Raw genomic sequence first — 15,387 nt, forward strand, 5'->3', positions numbered from 1 at the left:
TGATTGCTAGTTGTGGGACTAACTTTGGTTTTGATCCGGATTTTTTTTAATTTCATCTTTTTAAAATGTTTTTAACTGTTGTTTTCTTATTTTTTAAATTACATATTTTATATATTTTTTTGTTTTCTTTCTTTTTTGTAATTACATATTTTAAATATTTGTTTATTTATAAATGTTTATTTTTGTGAATGTTTTAAAATGTTTATTTGTGTAAATGTTTTTAAATGTTTATTTTGTAAAATGTTTTTAGTTATTGTTTTCTCATTTTATTGATTTATTTATTTATAAATATTTTCTTATTTTATTTGTACCCATTTTAGTAATATTAAATATTTAATTACATTATTGTAATTTATTAATAAAAATTATTAATAACTAAACTAAACTAAAACAAATAAATATATATTTTTTAAATAAATAAATATTTCCCACAATTAATCCCATGATACAAACGAACACTCATTTTCTCATATTCTCATAATTAATCCCGTGCATTTCATACCCGTGGGTTCCCACTTTTTCAAAAGTGAATTCCTGTTCCCATTCCCATTCCCATTCCGTAATCCCGTGACATCCGAACACGCCCTTAATGTGATAATAGCTTCTTTTGTTATTCAATTTTGATTTCAAAGCGATAAGCCGATAACACTATGCATTTTGTAAAATAACTGTCTATATGGAAATTGCACTTAATTTGGAAATTAATAATGAAAAATGAGAAGGGTCGAAAATGTCTATTTTTATCTTTATTTTTCCAATAACAAATTTGTTAAAAATCATATGACAAAATAAAACTTTTAGATGTAAATTATATTATTTTCTTTATATGCACATAATAAATTATCACTTTTCTTTTATATATATAACTAGTAAGTTGAAAGAAAAAATTCAACGTGCAGAAAATATTCATATTAGTATATTTTATTGCAATTTTTTTAAATATGCGTAGAAAAATAATATAAATATATTTATCAATTCAGTTTTGTAATTTGAATTTTAAATTTGAAGTCATTAAAGTGACAGCATGACGTATACACTCCGAACTTTACTCACGAGAAATAATTTTTTCAAGTAATATATTGATTATCATAAGCGTGAAAGGTAAAAAAAAAGATATCATGTCATTTAATTAATGATTGCCATAAAATTGTCCAGCCAATTATTTTGATGCATTGAATAATTCCTTCTTTTTAGAATTCGCTTCCTCTGAGATATCTCATATTTTGGGTGACTTTTTGAAAAATTTCAACCGTTCAAATAATTATGCACGAATCTCAAAGCACGATTAATACTGGCCCCTACGCTATCCCCGAATAGGCACCGGACACGTCGGTCACGCAAAATATGAGATATCTCAGAGGATACACAGTACACTCTTCTTTTTGGAAATAATATGATTTGGAATTTTGTTAAACAAAAGAATAGTAAGGACAAATCCGGTATATATCAAAAAACAAAATTGTAATTTAGGCGCTAAAAATAGTAGTCCCAGGCCATGATAATTACGCCTGATCTCTCCCAATCAATCTCCAAGTTTCGCTCATGGCGACAGAGCCTGAATTGAGGCAGGAGACGACACAGCACTCCTCTTTCGACGAAGCTTCATCATCGGTCCAAGCGGCAGCCGCTCCACCTCCGCATGGCCTCACACCCGAAGCCCTGCAAGCACTTGGCGAGGAGGGAGCCCAAGTCTTAGTGTACTCAGGGTCCCGCCGCATGCTATTCCATGGTTCCAAGTCGAACTCGGCTATGCCTCATCCGGCTGACACCGCCTGCTCTGAATCTGCACCTATTGGAGCGGTGGTTCTTGGTACTGCAGCCGCAAGGCCCGCACCACCAGTTGAGTGTGATGATACAGATATATTCGCTGATGTTGATCCCGACTATCATATGCTAATCGTGCAACAGGGAAAAAGGTAATTTCTCTGTTGTACTATGTTGTTTCCTTTTGAAATCTGACAATATCTATTTGGGAGAAGTGTTGCTCAAGTAGATAGAGACATACAACATTAAATTAATCCCAGTATATATTTTGTCAAACCAAATTAGTTACCAACCTGATCCACATGGGGTTAAGGCAGATTTTGGGCCCATCAGGTTATATTGTTATTGAATTGCTACACCATTGAATTGTCTTGGAAAGAACATTCCCACAACCCTAAACAGTTCAGTAGCTCTGATATGATTTAAGTGACACAGTGGAAACAATAGTTTTTGTTTTTGGAATTGTCTGGTAAATATTTTCGTATTTGAGATATTTGGAGGCTAGTCTGTATATTTGATGGTGGATAAAATTGGATTGACAAATTATATTTCACAAAAATTCAATTCATATAGAGGTTCGTCTGCAACATTAAGTTACTCTGAATGTCAAGATAACTGAATTAAGCCATGTTGAAAGCCCAAGCAGTCAAAGGGTTAGAAATAAGAATTGAAACTGTAAATTCGGTATTGCACACAAAAATATGATTAAATTTCATTTAATAAAGGAGTACAAGTACGGAAGAATTACAAGCTCTCTTGTGTTTGTTGGCTTCTCAAGTCATAGCACACATCAACATTTGGTGCCTGCTCTTATTTATATTTAACTGACTTACAATTTCATCCTAATCGGAAGAGTCCATTCGAAAGTGTGCTAGATTCTTCATTAATTTAGCCGGAGAAGTCTAGATGTCTCCTTTATAAAAGAAATTTGCTATATAACTCCTCTCTTCTATATCGACCAATTTGGTTAATTTCTAATAGATTATCTCTTTTTCTTAGTACTTGCTCGAATGTACTCATACGGGATCTGATCTGCATCTCCACTAATTCAAAGTTGAAAACTTTTCTACCTTTCAATTTAGCACAATGCGCTTCTGGAGACCAATAGAAGATAAGGTGCAGACCATCAAGGCAGTGATAACTCAGTGTTTACGTACTAATGGAATATTTTCCCAAGCATTTGCCAGGCCGCGGAAGGTCAATCGAAAAAGGAAGCAGCAACTGCTAGAAAAGAAGGGTGGTTCATGCAAAAAACCTGATGTAAAGCTGCCAAGCACCACCAATAATTCTAGCTTGATAGTTGTAAGCATTCTATTCTTGGCCAAGCATTACCACAGCCATTCTCTCTGGTACTGAACTTGTGGAGTTGGTATTGATATGTAATTGTGTAGCATACTGTTCTCAGATTCAAGGTTGCTAATATCACCTTATTTCAATATTGCCTCTCAGTTGTTCTAATGACTGATTGGTTTACTGCTTGACAGATAAAGAAAGCTTTGGGAAAAATGAAGTCATGCCCCAGCAATCGTCGTCCAAATCCAACTCCGTCAATTGAGCAACTGATGAAACTTTTGAGGGAAAAGGATGAGGGCTGTGCACTGGTAGTTGTCTTTGATGAGTGGAAATTGAGCGCCCCCGCCTTGTCGGCGCTTTCCCTTGTACCTTCTCTGAGCAGCCAACCCCCTTGCTTTTACACGGCTAATCCTGGGACAAGCCAAGGTAACCTCATTTTCGGGAACATGATGACGCGGGAGAGCTTTTTAGTAGCCAATTAAGATTTACAATCTAGCTCCTGTTTATTGTACTCCAAAGATGGATGGTTGCTCTTGCAAGGTCGAGAAAGCGATTTGTCTTCTGGCTGGGGATTGCCGAGATACCCAGTATTTTAATTGAATCCCAGTACTGGGGCCCGCATGGATTTGCCGAGCTTATCTTTTGTAGCTGGCTATAATGCATTCTTCACCACAACCCAGGGCACACCGGAGGTTGTTATTTATGTTCATTATGCGGGGAACATTTTTCTGAAGGTATACCTTGTCCGACCTGGTGGTGCATGCTGGGAGGAGCACCCTTATGACTTCAGGCACGGTCAAATTGATCCAATTGAGAAGTCGGTTTTATGTGGCGGCTCTGTGTACTGCCTTTTCAATTTGCACAACCTTATTTTCAAGCTTGCAGACCTTAGTTGGCATCTTGTAACAGGTGGGAGCCTTCGGCACAGGGTCCACCTCTATGAGCCTCTTGAGGTAGAAGGAAAAGTTGTGGTGGTTGGCCATCCACAGTTTTTCACGAGTGCTCCATTAATGCGGGGGGGGGGGGGGGGGGGGGGACTCAATACCTTTTTTCAGAATGGAGATTAATGGAGATAAGTTTGATTGGGTGTAGATCACCGATGTAGAGTTGGACAGGAAGATTTGGTTCATTGATCACCTTCAATCATTTTGTGTAAAGGTCGCGGGTTCTGGGCAGAAGATGTGTTGGTTTGCATGTAGAGGATCAGGTGACCGGACCTTATATGGTACTCCATATGCATTGCGTTGCTTGAATCTGACTACACGTGCCCACTGCAGGCTCACCGCCGACTCGGGTATCTGCAGCCAGATTGCATGGGTTGACCTAGGCTGCTCCTCTGACCCTGGACTCTTAGACCGTGGGATAACCGGCGACGACCTTCTCCCTGGCTTTTGAAAGACGTCGTGTTTCTACATTTTGTTATCTACTTGCTTCTTTTTTCCTTGCGTGTTTGATGCATAAGAATGTAGTTAAATGCTTGCTCTTTTTCTGAATGTAATGCCCGACTTTGTTAGCGTTTTTTTTTTTTTTTTAGAGTAAAGTTCAAAATTTTATATTGAATTTGCTTGTTCTGCATTGTATTTTCTTTGTTTGAGTCGTTCCACCTTTTTTTTTTTTAATTTGATTTGATGTAATGACATTTTAAGTTTGTTTTTATTTGAAGTGCTTGTATGACCCTGACTTTGCATGCATGCTTCTATCAATATGGTGCTGTACGTAATGGTCAAATATTGTACTTCAGTCATGTATGATGTTTGTACTCTTGTTTATTTTGGTACCGGTTGGTATTTGGGATTATGTCTTTATAAATTTGCGGCCGTGCGTATAATATATGCTGCTGAGTTGATACAATGCATATTAATAAAGACTTATTGCTACTCAAATAAGCTCCCAATAGGCATAACTTCATTTCTATAATAAAAGGCACGGTCAAATTCCAGGGCATTAGTTAATACGCAGGTATACAAATTTTCATTAATTAATGAAAGGCACAACTAATATTTGATGGATGATGTTTGGCATCTGAGATGCTATTGGTGTGTTTTCTGGTTTAGGGTCCCATACATAATACCAGTATGGCAGTATGTAATAACTGGAACATCGCCATGCCATCATTTTTCTTGGATTATAATTGGGACATCGCTATCATGTAATAACAGGGAATCGTTGGATAGGGACCATAAGCGCATGAACTTTGACCCAAACTTATTCAAGTGAATAAACAACAAGTCTTTAGTCCCAAACCTAGTGAATAAACAACTACAAAAGTTTGTCAATATTTCGAGAGTAAGCTAACATAAATTGTTTTTTTTATCGTTATTATTGACGAGAATATATGCGAAGATGCCGAAATAAATATACAAAGCTGTTGAAATTAGCAATCTATACTGTGCATCACATCAGCTCATGTATTTTCTTGGGAAGCTTATATTTTGTTTTAGTGATAAATAATCTTCAGACGTACAACCCAATAATTCCAGGTGTACCCAATAATAAGTTTTAGAGTTTGTTGGAAAGAATCGGTTGTATTTTTGACCCAAAATTACTTTTTACCGGAATTTGACCTGAGCAGGAGCAGCTGCTGCTTTAAAGCAAGCTTTCATGAGTATAAACTGGCACTATTTAAAATCCAATAATTTTCCAAAATTCACAACTTGATTCAACAACAACAGCAACAATAAAGCCTTTAGTCCAAACAAGTTGGGATAGACAACAAAATTCACAACTTGATTCAAGGTTGCATAATATCAACTGCTGCATTTTTTTTTAACTTTAACAAATTGAAGCCAGACAACCGGTTGTGGTGGTGGTCAAATATATTGTTCACAATACTATCAGAAACTTAATTAACAAATATAACTTGATTTAAAATAAATATAACTTGATTTAAAATAACAAATAGATGCAAGGACAACCATAAAAGAGTAATGTGATGTTAGTCTCTCAGCAAATTTCTAATAGAAACACGACGCTCTACGATACACACCTCAGATAAAACAAATCTTGATTACACTTCCCGAAGGCAAAGCTCTTTCGACATGGAAAAATATTCAATAAACCACATCAAGGTTACAAATGAATGGTTTCATGGGTCATAAACAACCTTCCATTTCAGCAAGTCCCAATTGTATGCTAAAAACAAAAAAAAAGATACTCCACTAAAACATTATATAGAAGACAAACATAACTTATTTTCATTTCGGTTCCCAATAGGAGCACACCAGCTTTCACCATCTGTCCTTTGTGGTTATTCTGAAATAAGAAACAATGAGCTAATGGTTATGTACCAGGTAAAGAGATCAATACCACATTAAACAAATAAAAATTTCTCTTCAATATGATAAATCCCAAATTTGCATTTAAGTTCCCAGAAATTAGGAAGATGAACATGAGCATTTTAAATCCAAGGAAACTAGTACAGAACCAGGGGGTGTCCGATGGGCATCGGACCAAAAACAATCCGATGACCAGTCCGAACAGTCCAACTCGAATTAAGATTCACACGTATTTTAACAGCACAAATCTTAAAGCGGTAATCACACATCTTAAGTGAATCAGACGGCTCTGATTGGTCATCGGACCAAATTTGATCTGATGCCCATCCAACACCCTCTTCCAACTAGTACAGGCTTCAAGCATCAAAGAGACCAAAAAATGGCAGGATTCCTACATTTTTTTTACCCTTGCAACATCCATAAATTGGACTCAGAACTTTTTTTTGGTATTCATCAATCATCATAAAAGTTACAGTAATTGAAAGAAATTTAAAGCATCATTTAGCATCAAAGAGACTCAAAGCATAGCAGCATTCCTGTTTTTTACCCTTGCAACATCTGCAAACAAACAATTTTCCTCAAGAGGGTCCTCTTGAATTATCTGAAAGTAACAGTATTGACTAATGGCACACTCCTAAACATTATTTCCAATTTACATTAATAATATAAAAAGAAAAAGGAATTGCAAAGTTCTGGGAGAAAACCCTAATGACATACTTTGAACAGTATTACACCGAAGGAGAATTTAATACTGTGCAAATTGGTATGCCTTTTCCATTCTAAATAGTATTGACTACTGTGCCTTGACATAATATCAGCATGCAGAAACTGCTATTTTTTTTCACATTTTTTTTCTTTAGTTATGCCTCGTCTCATCACAGTACTATGGAGAAGACACAGACCCTTAGCTCAGGGAGCGCGATTCTAGATTTTGGAAAATAATTGTACCACCTTGTTTTACCTCAGAAAAACAATTAACTTTTGTTTGATGAGATCTCGAGAACCAGTTAGCTTACCGGTTAGAGCTACCACCTAAAGAACTTCTATTGTGAGGGCCCTGAAATCCCCATTTCTTCTCTTCAACAGGGCGGGCCCATGAATCCCCTCTGCTGCTTCCCCCAGAGCTAGGCCTATCCACACTCTCACTGATTCTTGGCTCCTCTGACGCACCAGGTTGTTGGTACACTGGGACACGACCAGCGCTTGAACCTAGTCTGGTGTCAGCAGAGCTTCTTTGCCCAAATCGAACCTTATTATCCAACTCAATTATGAGCTGTTCCAGATCAGTTTCCTTTTGAAGGATTCTTTTTTCTAGATCCTGGACTTCTTCAGGGTCTTTCTTCTCAGTTTCAGTGAGCTCGGCCTTCAGAGAGCTAATCTCTTCTTTGAGCGTCTTCTCTTCAGCAGTCTCAGGTCTGGGAAGGAAAAAACGCACATGGTAAGGAAACAGAGAAAAAAAAAAAGAGCAAGAAATATACTTTGATCCAAACTAACTTGGCAGGTGAACAAGAAAATTATCACGTCACAGTACAATGGGACTGATATGCACATTCAGGGAAAAGTACAGATACAAAACTTAATTCATAATAATTTCACTTAGCAAAAAGAAATATTAAATTTCAGATGTTTTGCCAATATCCTGTCTGAATAGAACAATGGGACTGATATGCACATTCAGGGCTCATTTGCAAGCCGAAGTGGGCTATAGGGTGGAGATGTTATTGACGGTGGCTGTGGTCGAGTTTCTCATTCGATGTCAACTCTATGATTGGAATTTACCGCTTTTTTGGGGCTGCACTTAACCACTTATCTCTTTCCCTTTTTCCTTATTCTGCTTTTCATCTATGCAAAATCTTGTAGAGCTTTTTTTAAGGTTCCAAATAACTTTTAAAGGTTCTTAGAGACCCAGGGATAATTTAGTGTTTAGGTTGTCAAGTTTTAATGTGAAGCAGTCGACAACCCATGATACCCATATGTTTAACAAAACAAATCTTTTCAGACTTGACAAAATTCAAATTATTACTAACACATTTGTACACACAAAAACATAGCAATATATCAATTATTTTATTACAAACTAACCTCTATTTCGCTAAAATATACCAGATATATAAAAAACATGTTATAATTAATATATACCGCATGTACGAAAACATATTATTATTAAACCAACACTACAAGTAATCTCAAATCAAATTTAGCAGACGATAAGTACCATTAAACTGCTATGTAGGCACTTAACCTGCCTTTTTCATCAAAATCCACTAAATAATGAGCCTTGCTCTACAAAGACCCCCCCCCCCCCCCCCCATGTTCCATACCTTGTTCAACAAGCAGCATATTTTATGGCAAACACAAGGTGAACCCACTTAAATCCCGCAAAGCAAAAAATAGAATGGATATACTCGTACCACAACTTCTACTTTGGACAGTTACAAATAATTTTATGCTACCAGAGCAGGAAAAAAAACACTCGTGATGTAAGAGTGACTTTCCTGCTTCAGACAATACTGACAAGACGTGAAAGTAAATTATCAAGGCATCTGCAATGCACATTCAAAAATACTTCCTAAATGCCTTAGTGTATAAAAACATGTCAAAGAAACACTCGTACCACAACTTCTACTTTGGACAGTTACAAATAATTTTATGCTACCAGAGCAGGAAAAAAAACACTCGTGATGTAAGAGTGACTTTCCTGCTTCAGACAATACTGACAAGACGTGAAAGTAAATTATCAAGACATCTGCAATGCACATTCAAAAATACTTCCTAAATGCCTTAGTGTATAAAAACATGTCAAAGAAACATTGTTAAAATATTGCCTGTAATAAAGAAGCAGATTTATAGGGGAATGCAGTGGTTTTGAGTTTTAAATAACTACCGGACCAAGTGAATTATAAAAAAGCTCATCCAAATCAAAGACCTTATAAACAACATTCAGGTTCTCACATGCATATATGCAGACAGACATACAATCCCTTGCAACAGAATTTTTTTCTTTCTAAAAGCAGTTTCCACTTTCAGCCTCAAAAAGTCACTTCATCAGGTACCATTATGTAAACATAATGTACTTAATAATCAAAATGACACACATTTTAACCAACAATGCAGATCAAGGGAAAGGGCATTGTACCTGTCGACTCCCTTGTGCTCCAGTTCTAGGTCAATCTTCCTCCAATTTTTACCTTTCTCCTCAAGGATAACCTCCCTTGGCTTAGCATCTCCAAAAGGATTCACCTTTGGCCTGACACGTGTCGCAACATCACCAGTCACTGATCCGGGACTGCCAGGCCGGCTTGATTGAGCACTAGAAGGCCGGCTGGAGTGCGAACTAGTTGGCCGACTCCCCTTCTGCTCAAGCTCTGTATCAACTTTCCTCCAGTCCAATCCCTTTTCCTTCAAAACCTCTTCTCTGGGACGGGCAGCGCCAAAGGGGCTGGGCCGGGACCGCACCTCAGCAGTTGGTGTCGACCCTTCTGCTTTCTTTGGTGGATCAAGAACAAGCCTTGTCCTCTCTCTACCCCCATTTTGTGGTAGACTAACACCCCGGGCCCACCGGTCAGAATCTGAAGAACCAGCTGATTCCCTGAATCCAGAGCCAAATCCAGAATGCCGAGAAGTAGAAGAAGAAGAAATTGGCTTCTTACTACGGGACCAATCATCAGTTTCATCTGCCCGAGAAGACCCACCATCACCACCACCACCACCACCACCTGAACCTAATGATCCATAGCGATCCCTCCTGCTAGAGTCTGAGATGGAAGGTGTGAACGATTTCTTATCCCGTGCCCAGTTGTCAACCTCATCAGCACGAGACGGCTGATCAAACTCAGGTGCCCTAGATTGCCCGCGGCGGGATTCATCATCTCCTTCCCTTCTCCTGAATCCCTCACCGCCATAGTTTCTAAAGCCACCACCAAGGCGGGACCGGTCAAGCTCATCAGCAGTGCGCTCGCGGGGCCCAGTTGGAAGTCTGAGGAGTTCCTCATGCGAGGGTCCCTTATTGGAGGCGCTAGTGTTGAACTCCGCGAGCGAGAAGGTTTGCTGTTTCTTCTTCTTTGATTTTCCTCCGGTTGAAACGGCCTCCCTGAGAGAAGGAAAATTTTGAGAGGAGTCGGGAGTAGGGGTGGTGGTGGGGATCTGGTCGCGCTCCTCCGCCTCGGCGCGCTCGGCGTCAAGAGCCCAAGCACCGACGCCGCCCCAGGCGGGTTTGGTAGTAGACATTGCCGCGGAGATTTCTGGCTAGGGTTTCGGCGAGCTAGAAAGATGCGATTCGGTTTGGGTGGGTGTGAGAGAGACGAGAGAAAAGAAATGCTTTGGAGAAAATAGTACTTATGCTTATTTTTTTGTTTCTCTTTCGATGTTATTGGCTAGTTCTATAAATATCAGATATTAAAATAATTTAGAGGGGCGTTTTTAGACTAAAATTGCGTTCTGTTTAAATCAATGGAGATCTACACCGTTGGATTCTCCTTTGAATAGTGCGTGGCAGCATGTGGAGAACGGATCGGTCCTACTTCTAAAAGTGGCCTCTAAAAGTGGCCACCAAGTTGGTGGAACCCCTTTAGCTGGGTGCCCATTTTTACAGCACAAATTTCTTGATACACAGCACAATAAAATTTTAGAGACGAAAATACTCCTGCTCTTATTTACACAGCACAGCTTTACGCAAAAACTATTACGAAAATTTAATTTATTTTTGTTACTATTACGAAATTGTAAGTTTTACATACTTGTCAGATAACTGAATTTTTCTGATAATCTCTAATTTAAATATAGTTGGGAAGAAACGGGTCACGGATCACACAAAAGACGGGTGCCCATTTTTACAGCACCAAGTCCTTGGTATACAACACAATAAAATTTTAGGAACGAAAATGCCCCTATTCTTATTTCCATAGCACAGCCTTGCGTCCCTGTCTGTCTTTTGTGCCTTTTAACCCTCTTGATCCGTGACCCGTTTCTTCCCAATTATATTTAAATCAGAGATTATCAAAAAAATTCAATTATCTGACAAGTATGCAAAATTTACAATTTCATAATAATAACAAAAGTAAATCAAATTTTCGTAATAGTTTTTGCGAAGGACTGTGCTGTGTAAATAAGAGCAGGGGTATTTTCGTCCCTAAAATTTTATTGTGCTATATATCAAGAAATTGGTGCTGTAAAAATGGGCACCCCTTTAGTTAGGATCTCCTAAAGTAACTCAATTTTTGAGTTTAGATCCGGACTATCAGATTTGAATCTGTTGTTATTAAAGGGTCGGTGCGCTCTAGGGCTGCACAAAAAGCTCATAGCTCGTGGATCGCTCGTGACTCGCCTCTAGCTCGCTCGATAGTGGACCGAGCTGTTAATGAGCCAGCTCGGCCCAGTCTCGGACCAAAATAAACGAGCTGAGCCAGAGTTCAGCTCAGACCGAGCCAGAGGTCAGCTCGGTTCATAACCAGCTCGGCCCATTAGCCCCCCCCGCCCATTATAAATTTATGTTATTTTGTGTGGATTCATATGAATTTATGTTATTTTGTGTTGATTTATATGTTGTATGAATTTAATTGTATGAATTGGCTTGGTTGTTACATGAATTTATAATATTTGGTGGGTTGTTGCATGTATTTATAATATTTAGTGAGCTTGGCTGTTGTATGTATGAATGAACTTTTTTATTTTATATTTTTGAATTTGTATAACAGCAGCCCAATAAAGCCCAGTGAGCTAGCTCGAGCTGGCTTGTCACAAACTGAGCCAAGACTTTGGGCTCGGGACCCCTAGGTCCAGACTCGGACCAGAATAAACGAGCTGAGCCAAGCCCAGCTCGGCCCGAGCTAACTTGTTTACAGCCCTTATTATTATTGCGCTCTACGTCGGACAGTCCGGATCTAAACTCCAAAATTGAGTTACTTTGGGGTATTCTGACCCACTAAAAAGGGCTGATAGAAATGTAAAACAGGGCGGTGTTTCGTTCAACGATGCGGCTTCCGCTGTTATATAACACAATATTTACAGAATTTTTTATTCATATAAATTAATAAGTAAGAGGTATAAAAACAAAAATAGTAGTTTGTCTGCAATAATTTTAGAAAAATCGAAATTAACGATCCCGATTTAAAGTATATTTTTTTTATTTATTAGACAACTTAATAGAGATCATTAATATAAAAAGGTACAAGTTAGGATCATGACGGCTGGTCCTGATATTTCTATTATTATTATAAATCAAATACTCTTTCTATTTTCGTATATATTATTTTATTAATTTCTATAAACAAAAAATTATCCAATATTTATGTCACGTTTTTTCTCAGAAAAGGATTTAACACGACACATGATTTGATCGTAATACGTGTAGTCAAAGCAATATAAAATTTGTATTATTATTTATTTTAAAGAACAATTCAAATTCTAGACAATAAATTTAACTTTTTACACAATTTATTTACAATATTGTTTATACGTTTGATATTTTATATTTTTTTGAAGAAATTTTAAAATTTTAAAAATAATAATTAAACACAATCAATCATATTATATTATGTTCGATCACAAATTATTAATATGTCGTGATTGTTTTGAGCATTTACATACTTTAATTGTTCCTTGTCATTTTAGTCACAAGATGTATAAATATCACAACATAACTAGCCGATCTAGAATCTATTCCAAGTTCATGTACGTACTAAAGTCCCATCCTAACTCCTAAGAGCATCTACATCTCTGATATTATGAGAGTTGAGTGAGTCTATGCAGGGGCGGATCTGCTGTAGCACAGGGGGATCAGTTGCCCCCCGCTGGATTTTCAAAAATAGTGCTAAAAATCTGCTTTTCGGACCTTTGCCCCTCCCTGGAATTCAAATTGCCCCCTTTAAGCCCATTTTGAAATTCTAATAGACAGAACGGAGCCCATATAAACTCTGAGCGAAACAAATTAGCGGAGCCCAAATAGGCACTGATCCCAAATAGCGAAAATTAGTTGAACCAAAATGTTTTTATTTTTTTTTTGAATTCAAAGGCAGAGGCTGCCAAGTTGAACCAAAATGTTGATTTCAAATTCCCTATAAATGTTGAATTGTTGATTTTTTTCAAGTAATTTAGGATTTTTATTATATTGATTGGTATTTTTTTTTGTTATGTTGAATTGTACCCAATAAGCTATTGGGTTTGAACCCGATAAGCTATTTGCATCCGATTATTGCCCCACCCTGACAAAAAAACCTGCGTCCGCCCCTGAGTCTATGGTACTATGCATATTATGATTTGGCACCGTGCTACGGCTATATATTCGAGTTTTCAAATCCTAACGGTCAATCCGAACCGTTCATCTTATTCTCCATATTAATATGTGTTTGGAGACCAAATTTTACATTTTTTGAAATTTTTTTACTATTTTTTTAAATTTATTGAAAATCACTGTTTTTGGATGGTTCAGAATTTTCAGATCAAGTGATTTTCTAAATATCTAAAAAAATAGTAAAATTTGGTCTCCAAACACATATTAATATGGAGAACAAGATGAACGGTTCGGATCGACCGTTAGGATTTGAAAACTCAAATATAGAGCCGTAGCACGATGTCAAATTGTAATATGCATAGTACCATAGACTCACTCATGAGAGTTTCTAATTTGATGTGACAGTTTCTAATATAGTTTTAGAGATGCGAGAGAGTTTCTTATTTAGAAACTATGCAGGAAAGTTTCTTACTAAGAAATTGTTTATCAACTCCACCATGGCAACGCAATGAAGTTATTTTTCGAGGCACGAAGCTACCAGTTCGACTAGTTGCAAATAGAGCAAAGGAAGAGGCGCAGCTTTGGCTGAGATTTTGCAAAAGGGGAAAGCAATTTGTGGTGAATTTGGGAATAGATCAAACCATGGCAAGGTTGGTTTAAAGGCTATGTGATAACTTAGGATATGCGGTTGTAATCAAATTTATATAATGCATCATTGGTAATCACTGCCAATTTTTCAAAAAAAAAAAAAAAAACTCCACCATGGTCAAATGATTGACTCAAATTACTTCTCATTTTTAATTTATTGCTAACGTGGCTTAATAAAAACTCTAAACTTAATTTCAAAAATGTGAGAGTTAGAAACTTTAGATAATTTAATTTTTAAAATGTGATTAATAGTTATTTGACAACTCATTTGAGTTGCTAAAATATAGATGCTCTAAATACATTTAGGTGCATTTGGATAGAGTGAGAATAGCACTATTTTTTTAACTATTCAATGTTTGGATGAAATAAAAATAATATTAATCCACTATTTTTTGTTTGTCTTATATAAGTTAGCTCACTATTTTACTAATTCAATCAAAAGTTGAGTTAGCTACTATTTTTAAATTTAAAATTAGCTCTATTGTTACTCTATTCCTTATTCTTTGTTTCATCCAAATGTATTCTTAAAAGTTGATCGTGTGAACGTTTGCTGGCTCGATGGTTACGTGAGGAAACCTTTTATCGGATGGAATCTCTACTCATAAGTCATTGCTCGAGTAATCCGCTAGTATCAGCATAAAATGTGTTCCATGACGTGTGTGCGGTAGAGTCGGCACGACGGCATTCCATATCATTATTTTGCTTCAATGCTTCTCCATGCGAAACAACACTTCGTTAAGTTATTTGGAACCAAAAGTTTGCCGATTTTTTTAAAAATACCCAAAAAAAAAATTATTTTATTAAAAATAACCAGGTTCTGAGTGGAATTTTAAAAATACTCTGGCCGCAGATTTTTTCCGCGCTCCGGAATTTTTATTCCGGGCCGCGGAAAAAATTTGCGCCCCGAAATTTTTTTTTTTATTCCGAGCGCGGATTGTTTCTGCGGCCCGGATTTTTTTTTTTTTTTAGAGTTTGGAGAAAGAAAATATCCATGGTTTAGTTTATTTTTATTTTTTTTTAGAGTTCGGAGAAAGAAAATATCCATGGTTTAGTTTTTTTTTTTATAATATGTGTATGTATATATATTATATGTATATGTATCTATAAAAAATACACCAGCATGTAGAGCATTCAAAAATACACATAATTGACACAAATTTCAATTTATTTGGATTTTTC

General features: G+C 36.9%; 2 protein-coding genes across 4 annotated transcripts; one reads left to right on the forward strand and one right to left on the reverse strand.

The window, feature by feature from the left end:
* Positions 1-1,541: 1,541 nt before the first annotated feature.
* On the forward strand, positions 1,542-4,061 carry LOC144566708 (uncharacterized). The gene is made up of 3 exons (XM_078316732.1): positions 1,542-1,916; positions 2,847-3,066; positions 3,249-4,061. The coding sequence occupies exons 1-3, from the start codon at positions 1,543-1,545 to the stop codon at positions 3,537-3,539; spliced, it is 885 nt and encodes a 294-aa protein (XP_078172858.1). The 5' UTR covers position 1,542; the 3' UTR covers positions 3,540-4,061.
* Positions 4,062-6,047: 1,986 nt separating this feature from the next.
* On the reverse strand, positions 6,048-10,688 carry LOC144566133 (eukaryotic translation initiation factor 4B1-like). 3 transcript variants are annotated; one of them, XM_078316031.1, is made up of 4 exons: positions 9,469-10,669; positions 7,349-7,747; positions 6,739-6,890; positions 6,048-6,309 (listed from the first exon to the last, which is right to left on the reverse strand). In XM_078316031.1, exons 1-3 carry the CDS (start codon positions 10,557-10,559, stop codon positions 6,830-6,832), a joined length of 1,551 nt encoding a protein of 516 aa, XP_078172157.1. In that variant the 5' UTR covers positions 10,560-10,669; the 3' UTR covers positions 6,048-6,309; positions 6,739-6,829. The 3 variants fall into 3 exon arrangements, with proteins under 3 accessions (XP_078172157.1, XP_078172158.1, XP_078172159.1); XM_078316032.1 differs by lacking the exon at positions 6,739-6,890 and having other exon boundaries at positions 9,469-10,688; XM_078316033.1 differs by lacking the exon at positions 6,739-6,890 and having other exon boundaries at positions 7,294-7,747.
* Between the last annotated feature and the right edge of the window lie 4,699 nt (positions 10,689-15,387).

Source organism: Carex rostrata, chromosome 15, assembly GCF_964058835.1.
Source record: "Carex rostrata chromosome 15, lpCarRost1.2, whole genome shotgun sequence".
Taxonomy (NCBI): domain Eukaryota; kingdom Viridiplantae; phylum Streptophyta; class Magnoliopsida; order Poales; family Cyperaceae; genus Carex; species Carex rostrata.